Source organism: Anopheles bellator, chromosome 1 (genome assembly GCF_943735745.2).
Source record: "Anopheles bellator chromosome 1, idAnoBellAS_SP24_06.2, whole genome shotgun sequence".
Taxonomy (NCBI): Eukaryota; Metazoa; Arthropoda; class Insecta; order Diptera; family Culicidae; genus Anopheles; species Anopheles bellator.
The window spans coordinates 58386178-58400031 of NC_071285.1; the positions used below are offsets into that span (position 1 = coordinate 58386178).

A 13854-nucleotide genomic window follows, 5' to 3' on the forward strand; every position below is an offset into this window, starting at 1 on the left:
TTAGGCCTTTGTCTTTAGATAGCCCAGAGTGCGGAGGGCGGTCAGCAGCAGCGGGTACGCTTCATTGTGACAGTCTCCCTGGAAATCGTCCGTATCGATGGTCCAAAACATGATGCCCCCGAGCTTCTTGTCCATCGCGTACCGCACCTTCGTGGCAATCGTTTCGACGCCATCGAAAGTGATCCACTGATCATCGCGGTACGCGTATTTGACGGCATTCTGTGCCAACAGCTTCACGACCCACTGACCCCCGTTCGGAGCGGTCCGGTTCGGTTTCAGTGTTTCGCACAGCTCGTTGTAACCTAGCGAGCCGGCAACGCGCGTGAACGGGCCCGGTAACCCGGGGCCGATCGCAGCAATACCCGGTGCCATCAGGCGCCCCGGAGCGACGGTGTACGTCTTGGCGTGGGTTGTTATGCCCAGCGTGAACTTTTCCATCGGACAGCCACTCTTTCTAACGTACGCGATTGTGGAGTCCTGCGAAAGGGAAGTGTGAAACCATCACAGACCAGAGTATGCAACGCTTGTGACACTTACGATCGTTTCACTCGTTGTGGAGTAATCTCCGTACAGTGGAGCATCCGGCAAAGCCTTCTCACTGCTGGCGTAGTCGTACGTCATCAGATTGATAAAATCAAGATCCTCACACAGTTTGGGCAGATCGTACCCGGACTGGAGAATTTCTTTCGATGCACTGATGGCCGCCGTTAGGAGCTTCTTGCGCGGTGCGTACCTCTTGCGTAGCGCTTGAACGAGGAGGACAAAGTTCTCGCGATCCTCTGGGATGCCTCCACGCTGAGATCATAATGTTCGAATTAAAAACAGCCACAGCGATGGCACATACCATAGTAGGTAGGCACTTTACCATAGTAGGATACTCCCAATCCAGATCAAGTCCATCGAAGCCATAGTGCACCAGATAACGCAGCGTTTGATCGGCAAAAGCCTCACGATCGGCCTCATGCTCGGCCATCTTTGGAAATGTTAAAAAATTTGAAGACCAACTTGAGCGGTTGTATCACCTTTCGAGCCACGGCCGATTTTACCAGCGAGTACTTTTCGGATCCCTCGTTCCATCCTCCGATCGCGAGCAGCACTTTGAGACAGGGATTGTCCTCCTTCAATGCGACCACCCTTTGGTAGCCCTCTGGAGATGGGAACCACAGTTTAATTGACTACCTCGGGGAGAAAGTGTCCAAAACTCACTGTTCACGTTGATGTCGTTGTAATAATCGAGCGAATCGAGTCCACCGCCAATGTTAAGACCTCCGAATGTGTAAACCAAGTGCGTACAGTGATCAGGCACGATGTAGCTAATGTTGAACGCACCGGATCCTTCGCGATAGTTGGACCAGCTGGCAAAGTAGCAAACAACACGATACGGTCCTACGGAGCCACCGAATCAGGTAAGTAGTGCTCAAAACAACCCCGCGATCAAAAATCTTACTCTCCGGACACTGGAAGTTTCCACGGATTGCCGTCGCGAAACTTAACAGGAGCAGTACTCCGATATTTGTCAATAACTTTGAACGCATTTTGGCCCTGAATAAACTACGGACCACTTGCTGGTTCGATACCTATTCAACCAGCGTGAAGATAAAACATTATCATTCACTACCGTCATCTCGGTACACGATCTCGTGCCGGAGTCAGTGATAACATTCGATAACTCAATTGGGCCATTGATGGGCGCGTTTCGAAAACGTGGAAAACCGGTAACCGTGCTATCCCCGAAAAGCATCTCAGAGGTCTTTGACGCTGCATTTGCCGTTTGGCTACCGCGGCCGAAGCGGTTCGGGTCTGTCGCGTCCAAATGAGTAACCTTGGAACAGATACCCAGAAACGGACCACGGTTTGACATTTTACATTTCCGCAATATGGACCAACGAAAACGGGTGTAAAAAACACAAACGCGGTCCGAAACTTCGGATCGAACTGGTTATCGTTGGGGTGCATCGTTTGCCAAAATAAACCCATGATATTCGAATCGTGCGCTACCGTCTCGGAATAAAAACTAATTCATGATTTTCCTTTCACGAACCCAAATGTACTGTTGTGTGCTGTTTTGTTTTTATAATCACACAAAATACATTAATTGAAATGCAGAAGGTAAATTGAAATAGAATGCCTAATTCAAAATACATGTTAAATTTTAAATACCTGATACCTATACACCTAAACATAAAATTCGAGCACAAAAGTTACAAAATAGATTGAAGCAACTGCCAATGTTTGCTAAGATTTAAATCTCGAGCGATTCAAATCCTTTGCGAAATCGTCCTGTTTGACAGCACTGCACAGTAATGTCAACCCAATGAGACGAGCCGTCAAAGTTTCCATCTCGCTCCCTCTGGACTGTAAACAAAGCATAGTCTAACCCGGTCACACACACGGCTTCGTCCGTTGGAGTGACAGAGACACAGCCAGCGCCGCAACCCAACATAACAACATAAGCGTCACGAAAACAAACTGTCTGCGTCGTAAACAAACTTCGCGGATCGCGTGAAGGCCGGCGCGTCATAACTCGTTGTGCTCATCGACACGGCACAAAATTATCGCTCGGAATCAGTTTCGTGAAGTTGCCAGGTACCGGCCACGGTGGATACGCGGGCCCGCTGGCGGACAGGTGTTTTATTTATTTTCCTATTGATTCCGACACCAGCGCGGGATTATGTAAGGACAATCCGCAGCACCAAAGCCGGAACAACGATGGCAGTGCGGCAAACCGTCGGCAGACTGGCTTCGGCAGCCACTGGGATCGGCGGTGCCAGCAGTGTTCGCACAGCCACCACAGCGAGCGACATCGAGTTGGCCATGGCACGGATAATTCCGGGAATCTTCAAGCACAGCCGCTGCCGGAACGGGGTCTACCCGCAGAGCGACGTACGGCGCTATCCGGTGCCGGATGAGTCCGTCTTCTGGACGCAGACGTACTCCGACTACCAACCACCGGTGCACGAGTCACCGATTTTGCAGGGCAAAGAGTGGGCCGATTTGGACGCTGGTAAGTGGTGCCTCAAGGTCAGCGCGTGCCCCCGGGTGGTGAGAATGACACTTGCCCTTTTCCCACAGAGAATCCCGCGTTCGAACCGAAATGGAACCAGCTCGATGGGAAGGTCAACCGGGTGAGCTTCGTTGGCGAGTACGAAATAAAGGACGACTGTCCGGTGAATCCGTTCGGTCGTACCGGTATCCGTGGCCGCGGTATACTGGGCCGCTGGGGACCGAACCATGCGGCCGATCCCATCGTGACGCGCTGGAAGATGGACGAAGCGGGCGAACCGGTGCTGCACCCGGACAGTGGCAAGCGCATTCTGGAGATGTGTGCCATCGAGCGACAGGACTGTGGCGAGTGGGCCATCCCGGGTGGTATGGTTGACCCGGGCGAGAAGGTGAGCGCCACGTTGCGCCGTGAATTTCTCGAGGAAACAATGGACAACGACGCCGGAGAGGAGGCCGGTGCGGTGGAGCAGTTCTTTGCGGCCGGTACCGAGATCTACAAGGGCTACGTGGACGATCCGCGCAACACGGACTGTGCGTGGATGGAAACGGTGGCGGTGAACTTCCACGACGAGACGGGCGCGGTCGTGGGCCGATTTCCGCTTCACGCCGGCGACGATGCGGCCAAGGTACGCTGGATGGACGTGAACGAGGAGGTGAAACTGTACGCCAGCCATTCGAACATCGTGAAAAGAGTGGTCGATATGCTCGAGGCGCACTGGTAAGCCTATGGCTGCGAATTCGGATGCCTTGGAAGGTTCGTGTTTGTGGGTTGTTGCGTGCCGTTGGCCAAACACGTTGCCACAGAGTACGTAAATTGTTGTAAAAATAAAACTGTTGTTACTACTGCGCGCGGCCAGAGTTGCTGGTGATTAAAATAATCATAACATGTATTTGTTTCACCTCTCCACACACCGATCGATCGATCTTGAACTGCGTGCTTCTAGAACCATTCCCATCTAGTTTAGTGGTACCCAACGCGACTGGCGTTAAGCACGAGATTTACACGTTTTGCAGAAAGATCTTTTTTGGGTCGTTTTTTATCATTAGTTTGGTTTTACGGGGATATTACTATGCATTTTCTCTATAGCTAATAATATTGTGGAGATTTCCAGTTTCCAGTTTGTTCGGTTTGCCCCGTGTCCGCTGTGTTCTGTTCCGACTACCAACCCCCCGTTATCTCAGTCGCACCGATTTTCTTCACCCTTTTAAGTCTATTTTAAAGTTTCTGTTTTGTTGTTTAATTCTGTTGCAACATTTTCATTTAACCGGTGGTGGATTCTTCTAAAGTGTAGCTGTTTATGGTGTTCAATTGTGTTACCACTCCCTATGCTTGAGTTGCGGGGCCAGAACCACTACCTCTTTGTGTGATACTAAACACGATCATTACGATGGGCGAAGTGATCCTCTACGTTTCAACTTAATCTTTGCCAAAGCAAAATCGGCGCGTTGGCCAGCGGCTGAGGGTTTCCTTTGTGAGCTAATGGGCTTAAATAATAGTTGAAAAATAATTGCTTTCACTCGTAACACTAACAAAACGGCACCGTTTATCACGTTTAACCACGGCATTGCTACTTAGCTAAACACATACTCAAACCAATAGGAATAGTAGAGTACAATTTGGTTTCGCGTTTCATAAGGAATTTTATAATTTGCACAGATTCTAGCGCTGAGATTGCTTGTTAATTCTGCTTGCTCCCTGCGGTTCTCTGCGATTATTGAGTGTTTTTGTGGCTTACCAAGCTTTTCGACATCGTAACAGATCCTGTTTACGTATTATTGCACGCACTTTGCTTAGGCTCCCCACACAAATGCACGCCGTAGGCGATAGTATGGCGTAAAAATGAGATTTGCAACTGCGAGTTGAGGTTCGATTAGTGCAATTTCGAGTTCTTTCCCTGTTTGCACCAGCGATTGCGATAAAATGTGTATGGTTTGAATCCAGCTCCAGTCTGACATTGTGGCCCGTCTGCGGTTTGCCACAAACCGACCCCGTTTCCATCCCCGTTTCTTCCCCATTTTGTTTATCGTTATGACTAGTACCATTGGCTTTGCTTTCACAATGTTAATCGTTTGTTGATTTTGTATGGTTTGTTGTTATATTCGTTTGTCTCTCTACCCTAACTGCCTTTCGTTTAAATATATTTTAATAGGTAGCTATGTGTGTGTAGGATCCGTTTGAATGGAAAGACGACACGGAACTTCAAGTAGAGTCGCCCCAAAAACTAACATTTAAAAATAAATATAAAACAAAGTAATTGCACTTTCTTCGTGTATAACCTAGCACATAGTTTTCTGCGTATAGATTGGCAATGCGTTTACAGTAATGCGAATAAAACGGTAGTGGCAGAATAATACTACAACATATCATTAATTTAGTCATTCAAATACAAAACAGTATTCTCAAGCACCCGTCCGGGTTCCGTCCGTGCCGGTTCATAATGGCACTAAACACAGTAGAACATCAAAAGGTTTGCTAAACTAATACAGAAACGACCTCAGTCGAAATGAATCGAACATAAAGTTCAACATAAAAAGGACATAATTGGCCGGAGCGCTTCCAATTCAGGGTGACCGCGGGAGTGACAACCACACTAAGTTAAGCATGCACACATACGCACACCCGTACACTCCAATTCCGCGTTGGACGCATTCATTCATCGACATTACCATCCTCCGAATGTTACTCATAAGTCTGATATCCAGTCGGTGCCCACCGCCTGCCTGCCTGCCTGCCGGAGGGATGGCGTTTAAAATGGTTGAGAAAAGGCCTGGGAAGGGAAAACACAGTCTCGTTCATTGCGTAATTCCGGGTTATCGGTAACTTTCACTACACACTAAAAAACAGAATTAGAAAGTAAACCTCTAGAAACGGTAGCTTTGAGAAGGCATTCGCTTCTGCCTTCGTATCCTTCCGTTCACGGCCGTCACGTTACACTTCCGCCTCAAACGGCCATCGCAACGTTCTACTTTTTGCCTGCACGCTTCGGCTCATCGTCATCGCTGTGTTCTTCCTGCAGCAGCAGCGAATCGGGATGCCGCACGGCGCTGGCCTTCTTGTTGGTGCCACGCTGCCAGGTGAAGACGCGCGCCAGCTGGGCGAACTTTTTCCTGGAAACCTTCCCCATGTGGCGCAACCGCTCCTTAAACGCAGCATCGTCCTGTACCTTACCTTGGTGGTCCTTTTCGAGCGCGGACAGGAACTCCTGATTCCACCGTAGCTCCGCCATAAACTCCTCGTTCTGCAGCATCATCGCAAACTGCTCGTCCCCGAGATCGAACTCGGTGCTGCGGTAGGTACCGTCAGGACCGATCGTACCACTAGCCCCGGCCGTTCCGCCGAGGCGCAGAAACGTCGGTGGTAACGGTCCGACCAGTGGTGGATTCCAGCGGCGACTGGCCGCACCCGCCGCCGACGATCGTTCCCCTTGGGCCGCATCACCGACTGCCGGCTGGGGCGGGTGCAGTCTGGGACTATTTGTGGCACTGCCGGCAACTCGAACTCCAGCACCGCCGACCGTGGTAGGTTTGCGCACTTTTGGCGAAGCGCCCAGCTGTTGCGCAATCGAGCTGGCGACAGTCGCGTTTGGTGAGGTGCTAAGAAATCGCTCCGCACCGGTGTCGCCACCGGAAAGATCCAGCAGCGGCGGTTCGCCCTGATTGCTATGTTTCGCACCGCTCCCATCGGTCTCCAGTTCGTTGCGCAACTTTTCGTTCTAAAAATATATAACCACCAGAAGCGACATGTACCTGGCATTCCTGCCTGCCTGTGTGCCACCGGATCGGGCCGGAGAGATTACCTGATTGTCGGTGCTCATCGCCAGCAGCTGATCGATAGTGGCATCGACAGCCCCCTGATTGGCACGCAGCACGGCCTCGATCACATCTCGATCCATTTCCGGAAACATATTCTTAAAATCGGACATGGCCTGCGAAAATTCCAGCTGCATCGTAGAAGCCATGGTAGTGACGAGTTGCCTATCTTTTGTTTGCTCTTTTCGACCCAACCACCACCGGTAGACACGGGAGCCGATGAACTTTGCTATTCACACACCTACCGCGGACAGATTTCAATTAATTCAACACTCCGTGGCACTCCTTGCGCACCATGGTTAGCACTCGCCGGAAAGGCGTCACCAGTTTGCGGGACTTCAGTTCCCCGCGACCGGAACACTAGGGATTTGCGGAAACAAACACGATCGCCCACACGCCAACCTGGATGGGCTTGGAAAATCACGGGTCACGCCACACAACACAAACAAAAAACCACACTCAAACAATGGTCAACAATGGGCACTGCACCGTTTTCGTTCGCTTCTTCTGGCGGCCCCGGCTAAACGTGAACAACTGGGCCAAATTTGTGGCAAGGCGGATAGAAAAGAATATCACACGGAGAATGCGAAATTTGCGAGAGTTGACCCTTTTGCTCCAAACTATCCTTGTTGCGTTTTGCGAAATGACTTTTAATAACTTTATTTGTGTTTTGCGTTTTACGCTGACAGCTGACTGACTGATTGAGTGAGTGAGCGAACGAACGCAGCCGAGCCTGCGTACTGTGAAGTGATTTTCAAAAATCCCCGAAGCGAAACGCACGCAGCCATCGTGAAAAGCGTTACACTCATGGGCAGGAACTTTTGTATGACCTTTCGATTTGATTGCAGCACCAATAAAAAACTGGCACCGGCGTATCGATAGTTCGCGAAAATTCTCCTCTCGGTTTAGATTAAATCGCTGATTGAGGTCATTAACACTTTCCAAAACATCTCGCCCTCGGTGTCTAATCTGTGCACGGGCACGAAATAAAACGTTTCTACTCATGCGAAAAGAGGAGAAGTGTGAACAGTTGGCGCGATTTCCCTGGAACCATGTGATAACGGTTGTAGAAAATTCGAATTACCGCGCGTCTGGCCGGGTACGATGCGTAATTAATATAGCGCGCCAGTCACAGAGTGCCATTAATTTGGAAGTTCACATTTTTTACACACTCTGCCGAGCACTGATAAGATTAGAACGAATTATGCCGGCGTGGATTACAGTGCCAGTTCTTTCGCATCCCATCGCCGAAGACGAACGTATTCTTATCGACATCGTTGGCGCATGAGAGGAAAGGCGACATCCAGCGGATTTTCACTCCCCAGAGCGCGCCACTGCAGAGCAACAACCTTGGCATATGGGTTCGAGGCTGCATCCGGTTGAAAACCGGACCGAACAGGATCATGGGTTTGGAAATATTGCGACCATCGGAAGTGGCGACGTTGACGTAAATGCCACTTTACGATTGGTAATTTTCCTAAAAAACTGATCTTCGCGTATTAATCACGTTCATCGTGTATGACGTTGAGTTCTCTAGAACAGTGAGTACGCGTTCGTGGAAGCGTCAAACATGTAACAGGACCGCAAAAAATGCTTGCCCATGAACAGAAGCAGCCCGCGCCACCCGGCGGCCGCGGGTTATCAATGTTCGAAAAAATACTACTTGCCTGATGTAAGTAGACGCGCTGAGAGCGCGCGGTGTCTGATAAAGAGCCTGTGAAGACGAATTACTCGCCGGCGTATCTCATTCATTGCGCCCGCCGTCCGACATCCGAAGTCGGTTCAACTCGGCGGCGAAACGTGATTATCGGCCGAATCAGCTCACGCGAAAGTGAACTTTGGGTCTGGCCCCAAGAGGCGACGGCGATCGACCACACACAATCGGCCCACAAACACAACCCGGGGGATGGGCTCGGCCCCGATCGTGTTTGCCCATGGTAACCCGTGGCCCATGCTCACAAATTGAAATGCTCAAACCGCGCGGTTGATAAGATTCACGTGCACGGGTGTGAATTTGAGGGCCGCGCAGATAGCCACGAAGTCGGTGGCGCCTTCATCACACCTGCCATCACGCGGAGCCCGTGCACGGATCCACGAAAACCGGTGACTGGGGGAACCTATTTTTGGGCGCGAATCACGACCTGCCGTCGACGGAAGCACGCGTCGGGTACTTGGGTATGATCTCATTAACATAACGCCAACGTTTTTGGGTCAGGTTTTAGTCTGAATAAAATGAGACCGAGGATTAGCACGGCGATTGGATTCGCCTGTCAACTGGGGGATTAACTCGCCAAATGTCTTATTCTGCGGAGAGTCAGTGAGAGAAGATTCGGTTTCAAGATGCTCCAGGCGTTATTCTAACTGCAACAATTGTTCTTACATAATTGAGGGAAATCGGGCCATTTCCGTATCTGAAACATTGTTGCAAGCTGCTGACCCAGTTCAATGTCACGCTCTAGCCGAGAACGTTTTCCGTTTCGCTGAATCATTCCGGGCCAACATTGAGGCCAAACCGATCCGAAAACATCGTGCAGTTGGTGCACTACATTGAGTAACATTTGATGAAGATTAGCTTGCGGCGATTACTGACTGACTGATAGCGGAATTGGTCCAGAGAGCCATCGGGCCACCGATTAAAAGAACTTTAACGATCGGACCATCAATGCCAGCGAAGCCATAAACGATAAGGCGTGGGTCGTGCTTTGCATTGACATGATTTTTCCCATCCACCACCGCACCAACTTAAGGCTCGTTAATCTCAGCGCTCTGCTAAACCAGTTGGATCACAAGCGCCGTCTAATGCGCTGGCCACCGACCAGTCTGTTCCGGGGATAGACGAGTCCTTCATCTTTAACCCGCATCCGGACGATAAGCGGCCGCAAGATCGGCAGTCATTGCTCCCGCGATCGGCGAACACGAAACAGCTGTTGGCTGTCCAGGCTGTCCGTGTTGCACTCCGGTAGAGGCACTCCGATTCATTCATTCATACCCCCTCGCTAATTGCTGCCCGACCCACCAAACAAAAAGAACTGGCCACCAAATCAGCAGGCCAAAGTGGTGTTTATGAACTGAGGGCAATGTTGCGGATGTTGCAAAATTCCCACCGAACGGATCAGCTAACACATCTTCACGAGCCGATGCGGCCAATCGGCCTCGCGATAATGCTAGTTTCGCCCGGCGATGTGCAGGATGTGAAATTAAATAGACCGACCGGTACACGTCGCAGATTAAACGCGCAGCTTTCCGCCTCATTTGCGTTCGCCACCTTTCACGGGCCTCGCGGGACGGGATGGGCTGACCTCGGTTGGCTCGGTCGCAGGACGACAATTGCGTTGATAAGCTGCGGTGCTGCGCTGACGGCAAAAAAAAATGTAATTGCGTCGTACTCATTCGTCGTCTAGCGGGTGATCATTAAATTCTTATTGGACTTTGCCTAGATACTTGTCCGCCGATGATTATTGCTAAACTTTTGATTGAACGCCGGGCGGCGTGGGTCGTTACCGTCGTTTACTGCCGACCCCTGTTGCCTTCACGTGGCCATTCGATTAAATCATTTCGTAGATTATTTCGTTGGCCCGTGGCGCACGGAGTGCAGTGTGGAGTGTGCCCTTTATGCAGTTTGAGCCCCGAAGCACCGAGCATAAAGCGAGCGAGGTGTTGGGCTCCGTGTCGTGTCCAGAGGCTAGGGGTTATCACCCGGCTCCGCGGCGGGTGTTCTTTTGCTCCCTTCTGTGGTTCCTATAATTAAACAATTCGGGACTAACTTTGCATGTTTAATTTTTGCAATCGGTGCACAACGGTAATCTAGCGGAGCGGCACTGCACAAGTGGCCGGTGGGCACTGCTGATATGCACAGGACTACTGATAAGAGCGATACATAAGTGATCGTCGCCTCGCGCCTCGGCTATCACCTTTGACGAAAGCTGTGATATAAGCAGTGACACGGGGCCGAAAACTTCACTTTGCTTTCGTAAAACAAGCTGCAAGCTCTGACGCCAAAAGTGCCCGGCACATGGCCCCGTCCGCCGGGGCTGCCGGTGGTCGTGGTGACGTCGGTAAACCGTAGAGCCTCCCGGTCAGGGCCCAGGCCTAGATTGTTTACTAACAAGCTGGACGAAAACATCGCAACACCAACCGGGAACGGGTTGTCCAGTGCCTGACCCCGGACAGCCCGGAGCGGCAGGAGTTAGGGCGCGACACGCGATAGGGCGATCAATTCGTCAGCCGCTGATTGATTTGCACCCAGGGCTGGTAATCTGCGGCCGACTGCAGCGCGCGATAGGCGATCATTGTAATCCGCAATCGTCGTCGACATCTGACCACGCTATCAGCGCCCAGGACATCAGTCCCACTGTCCCAGGACTGTGCCTCGCTGGGTGGCTATCGCTATCGCCGATCAGGGGCAAGATCTGAAAGTCCCGCGCACTGACGTGACTTGCACTGCAGGCACACTGGTGTTTACTATGGGGCCCGTGACGCGGGATCTATGTTCCGGCGAATGGCGGAGTCAACAGTAATAGAACCTTAGCGCGGGTTTGATGGCGCGATCCGCGTGATCCACGCAGGTCACGCAAAAGTCAATTTCCCAGCGATTGCGACGGTGTCCAGAAGGTACGGTTTCGCACGGCTTCGAATTCTCCAGAACTCGCTGCTCCACTTTTGCTGCGAAGAAGGAAGAATTCTGAGTCGACCGAAGTCGAGCGGAAAGAGATTCAAAATAAGAGGCGCGTCCCCGGTCAAAACATTCCGCGAGGACGCGGGCGCCAACCGGGGCACGCCGGTGGTCCGAAAATAGATTGCGCTTTGGTGGCAGCCTAATTCATCAATCATCGCGTCCCGATCGCGCCGGTCGACGCCACCGGCGCACCAGATTAAGCCAGAGAGTTCACGACTCCCCGCGGCGAGCAGCCGATGTGTGTTGACGAGGAACGGGCAACCGCCAGATACAACCAGTTGTAGTTCAAGGTCGATCGTGTTCATTCATGTTACTGGCCCCGCGAAGACGGAGGCGCGCGTAAAAGAAATTTCGGAAACGCTTGCGTTCGGAGAAGCGGGACGCGAAAAGGAAAACCAATAAAAAGCAGCGGAGCGAAGCTCCCAAATTCCAGCGACGCAGACACCGCCGTTCGGATCGATCATCCGATGAGGTGCGCAAACCAATCGCGTGCTCTCTCGGCCCGAAGATCGTCCCTGTATCGTAACCGTCTGTCCGCCTGGTACGTCTAAGAAGTGGTGGCAAAAAAATCTGCTTCAACTAAAAACGGCACCGGCGTTCCAAAGTCCCATCAACGAAAGGAACCTCCCCGAAATGGAGCGCCGCCACCACTGGAATGCTTATGTGGAGCCGCCGGAGTAGCGCAAAAAACGTAAATACCATTAGCAGCGGTAGCAGCGGCAGCAGCAGCAGCAGAAAGGGAAGAAGGTCATTCGCTTCCGATCGTGGCTTCGCCCTCCGCTCGAGACGATCGAGGTTCCCGCCAAAAACCCGCAGTCCCCGGAAAGTCCATAAAAGGAACGCACGCGAAACTTCGGGTTTCTGACGAAAGAGCGCGATGGGCGAACGTAAGAAAGGGCCACGACCCCGCCGGCCAAACTAGTTTCCTGGTTGGCCCGGGTTAGTCCCAGTCAATTTCGCCCGGAATGTAGACCAATGGCAAGAAAATGCGCAATACACAGTAGTGGACTAGGCCCAAGCGAAGAAGAAACCCCCAAATCGGCGAGTGCCAATCTTCGTGGCTTCTTGCGCGGTATGATGCAATCGTCTGCTCTCGATGCGTCACGTTCGACGGTTTTCGGGCGTTCACCGTCGCCACCTGACACCTGTCAGGCTCCGACCGGCTCGAGCATAAACCCTTCTGGTCTGCAGGTGTGCAGAGAGGTGGTGCTATAATCGCGTGATTTTAAAGCCCCCGTTCGCAAAAGCAATCGCGCTATACGCACACACTGGCAGCAACGTGCGCAGTCCGTGGAACGCGCCCGTTATCTTGCGTGAGGCCGCCGATGTTTGGTCATAAAATCTGATGCAAACCGCCGTTGCATTGCGCTTCCCTTTTGGGCGATGCTTTCTTATGTTGCGTCGGGTGTATGGTCACTCGACGCATGTTTCTGGAGGACCTGTTTTATTGCCCGACACGCCCGACAGCCAGCGCTCCCAATCGCAGCTCCTGATCGTACGTTTCCGGTTCTGGTGACGAAGGTTATCGAACGAACCCCATCGTACGCAACGCGGCCGATCAACATAAAGGCCGGCGATGCCACGTCGTGTGCCTCGTGGCTTCTCACGTGCACGCGAACGAGCCTCCGACAACACGACACACGCAATCAGAAGGACGGCCGAGTTAACGAACGCTGGAAAAGTTCTGAGGCGCGTGGGTCCAAACCAAACACCGACCGGGTATCTTGGAAGCTTAAAGTGGGCTTAGCACTTAAAGAAATACGATGCCGTTTCGTGGAAAACCGTGACACCCATTAAAACGCAACGTAAACGCGTCGGACGCAATTGACGATTTTCATGGAGGCGCCTGGTGGGTGGTAGTATCTAAATTAATCTTTCACTCTCTCTCTCTCTCTCTCGCTCTGCGGTACTGACGCGTGTTGTGAATGAAGCATGGCCCTTGAAGCGAAATGTTTTTAGGGAAGGATTTGCAGGTTAATTTGTCAGGAATAAAGGAAAAAAAACGGATGGCATTAGTCATTCGAACAATCCCTCGAGGAGAAAAGATGTAGGCCAGCTACTGACCCACTGGCTAGGAGGGAAACAAAGAAAATCACCCTTGAATTTGAATAATTTCCAACAAATAACCACAAACGAAGGTAAGATAAGGATAACTTTTAGCAGTGAACTTCTCGCAAAATCCTGTAACGTTAGGGTGCACGGTGATTGATCCGTTGGTAGCCAACGGAGTCTTTGACTTTAAAACAGTAGGCAGCGAGCGGCGAGAGCGAGACAGTATCATCCCGGTGTGCGAATGAAAGCGAAACACATTGTCAAACTCGATGTCGATCGGAGATGTTCGTCTCCTCGAAGAGAGTAAAAAAAAA

At 51.5% G+C, this 13854-nt stretch overlaps 3 protein-coding genes across 3 annotated transcripts; 1 reads left to right on the forward strand and 2 right to left on the reverse strand.

The window, feature by feature from the left end:
* Positions 1 to 1535, reverse strand: LOC131215993 (probable chitinase 2). Its single transcript, XM_058210389.1, has 6 exons — positions 1448 to 1535; positions 1207 to 1386; positions 1047 to 1147; positions 866 to 973; positions 538 to 795; positions 1 to 477 (listed from the first exon to the last, which is right to left on the reverse strand). The coding sequence occupies exons 1-6, from the start codon at positions 1533 to 1535 to the stop codon at positions 1 to 3; spliced, it is 1212 nt and encodes a 403-aa protein (XP_058066372.1).
* Positions 1536 to 2463: 928 nt separating this feature from the next.
* On the forward strand, positions 2464 to 4002 carry LOC131205571 (ADP-ribose pyrophosphatase, mitochondrial). The gene is made up of 3 exons (XM_058197723.1): positions 2464 to 2586; positions 2663 to 3004; positions 3073 to 4002. The coding sequence occupies exons 2-3, from the start codon at positions 2710 to 2712 to the stop codon at positions 3723 to 3725; spliced, it is 948 nt and encodes a 315-aa protein (XP_058053706.1). The 5' UTR covers positions 2464 to 2586; positions 2663 to 2709; the 3' UTR covers positions 3726 to 4002.
* LOC131205572 (CUE domain-containing protein 1) lies at positions 3883 to 7310 on the reverse strand. The gene is made up of 2 exons (XM_058197724.1): positions 6801 to 7310; positions 3883 to 6716 (listed from the first exon to the last, which is right to left on the reverse strand). The coding sequence occupies exons 1-2, from the start codon at positions 6960 to 6962 to the stop codon at positions 5967 to 5969; spliced, it is 912 nt and encodes a 303-aa protein (XP_058053707.1). The 5' UTR covers positions 6963 to 7310; the 3' UTR covers positions 3883 to 5966.
* Positions 7311 to 13854: the final 6544 nt, after the last annotated feature.

Coding starts and splice junctions, on each gene's coding strand:
- LOC131215993 (XM_058210389.1), bottom strand. CDS start 1,535: ATGCGTTCAAAGTTATTGACAAATATCGGAGTACTGCTCCTGTTAAGT. Junction 974..1,046: donor GATCCGAAAAGTACTCGCTG/GTAAAATCGGCC, acceptor ACATTTCCAAAG/ATGGCCGAGCATGAGGCCGA. Junction 478..537: donor CCACAACGAGTGAAACGATC/GTAAGTGTCACA, acceptor TCCCTTTCGCAG/GACTCCACAATCGCGTACGT.
- LOC131205571 (XM_058197723.1), top strand. CDS start 2,710: ATGGCAGTGCGGCAAACCGTCGGCAGACTGGCTTCGGCAGCCACTGGG. Junction 3,005..3,072: donor GTGGGCCGATTTGGACGCTG/GTAAGTGGTGCC, acceptor CTTTTCCCACAG/AGAATCCCGCGTTCGAACCG.
- LOC131205572 (XM_058197724.1), bottom strand. CDS start 6,962: ATGGCTTCTACGATGCAGCTGGAATTTTCGCAGGCCATGTCCGATTTT. Junction 6,717..6,800: donor CGATGAGCACCGACAATCAG/GTAATCTCTCCG, acceptor ATATATTTTTAG/AACGAAAAGTTGCGCAACGA.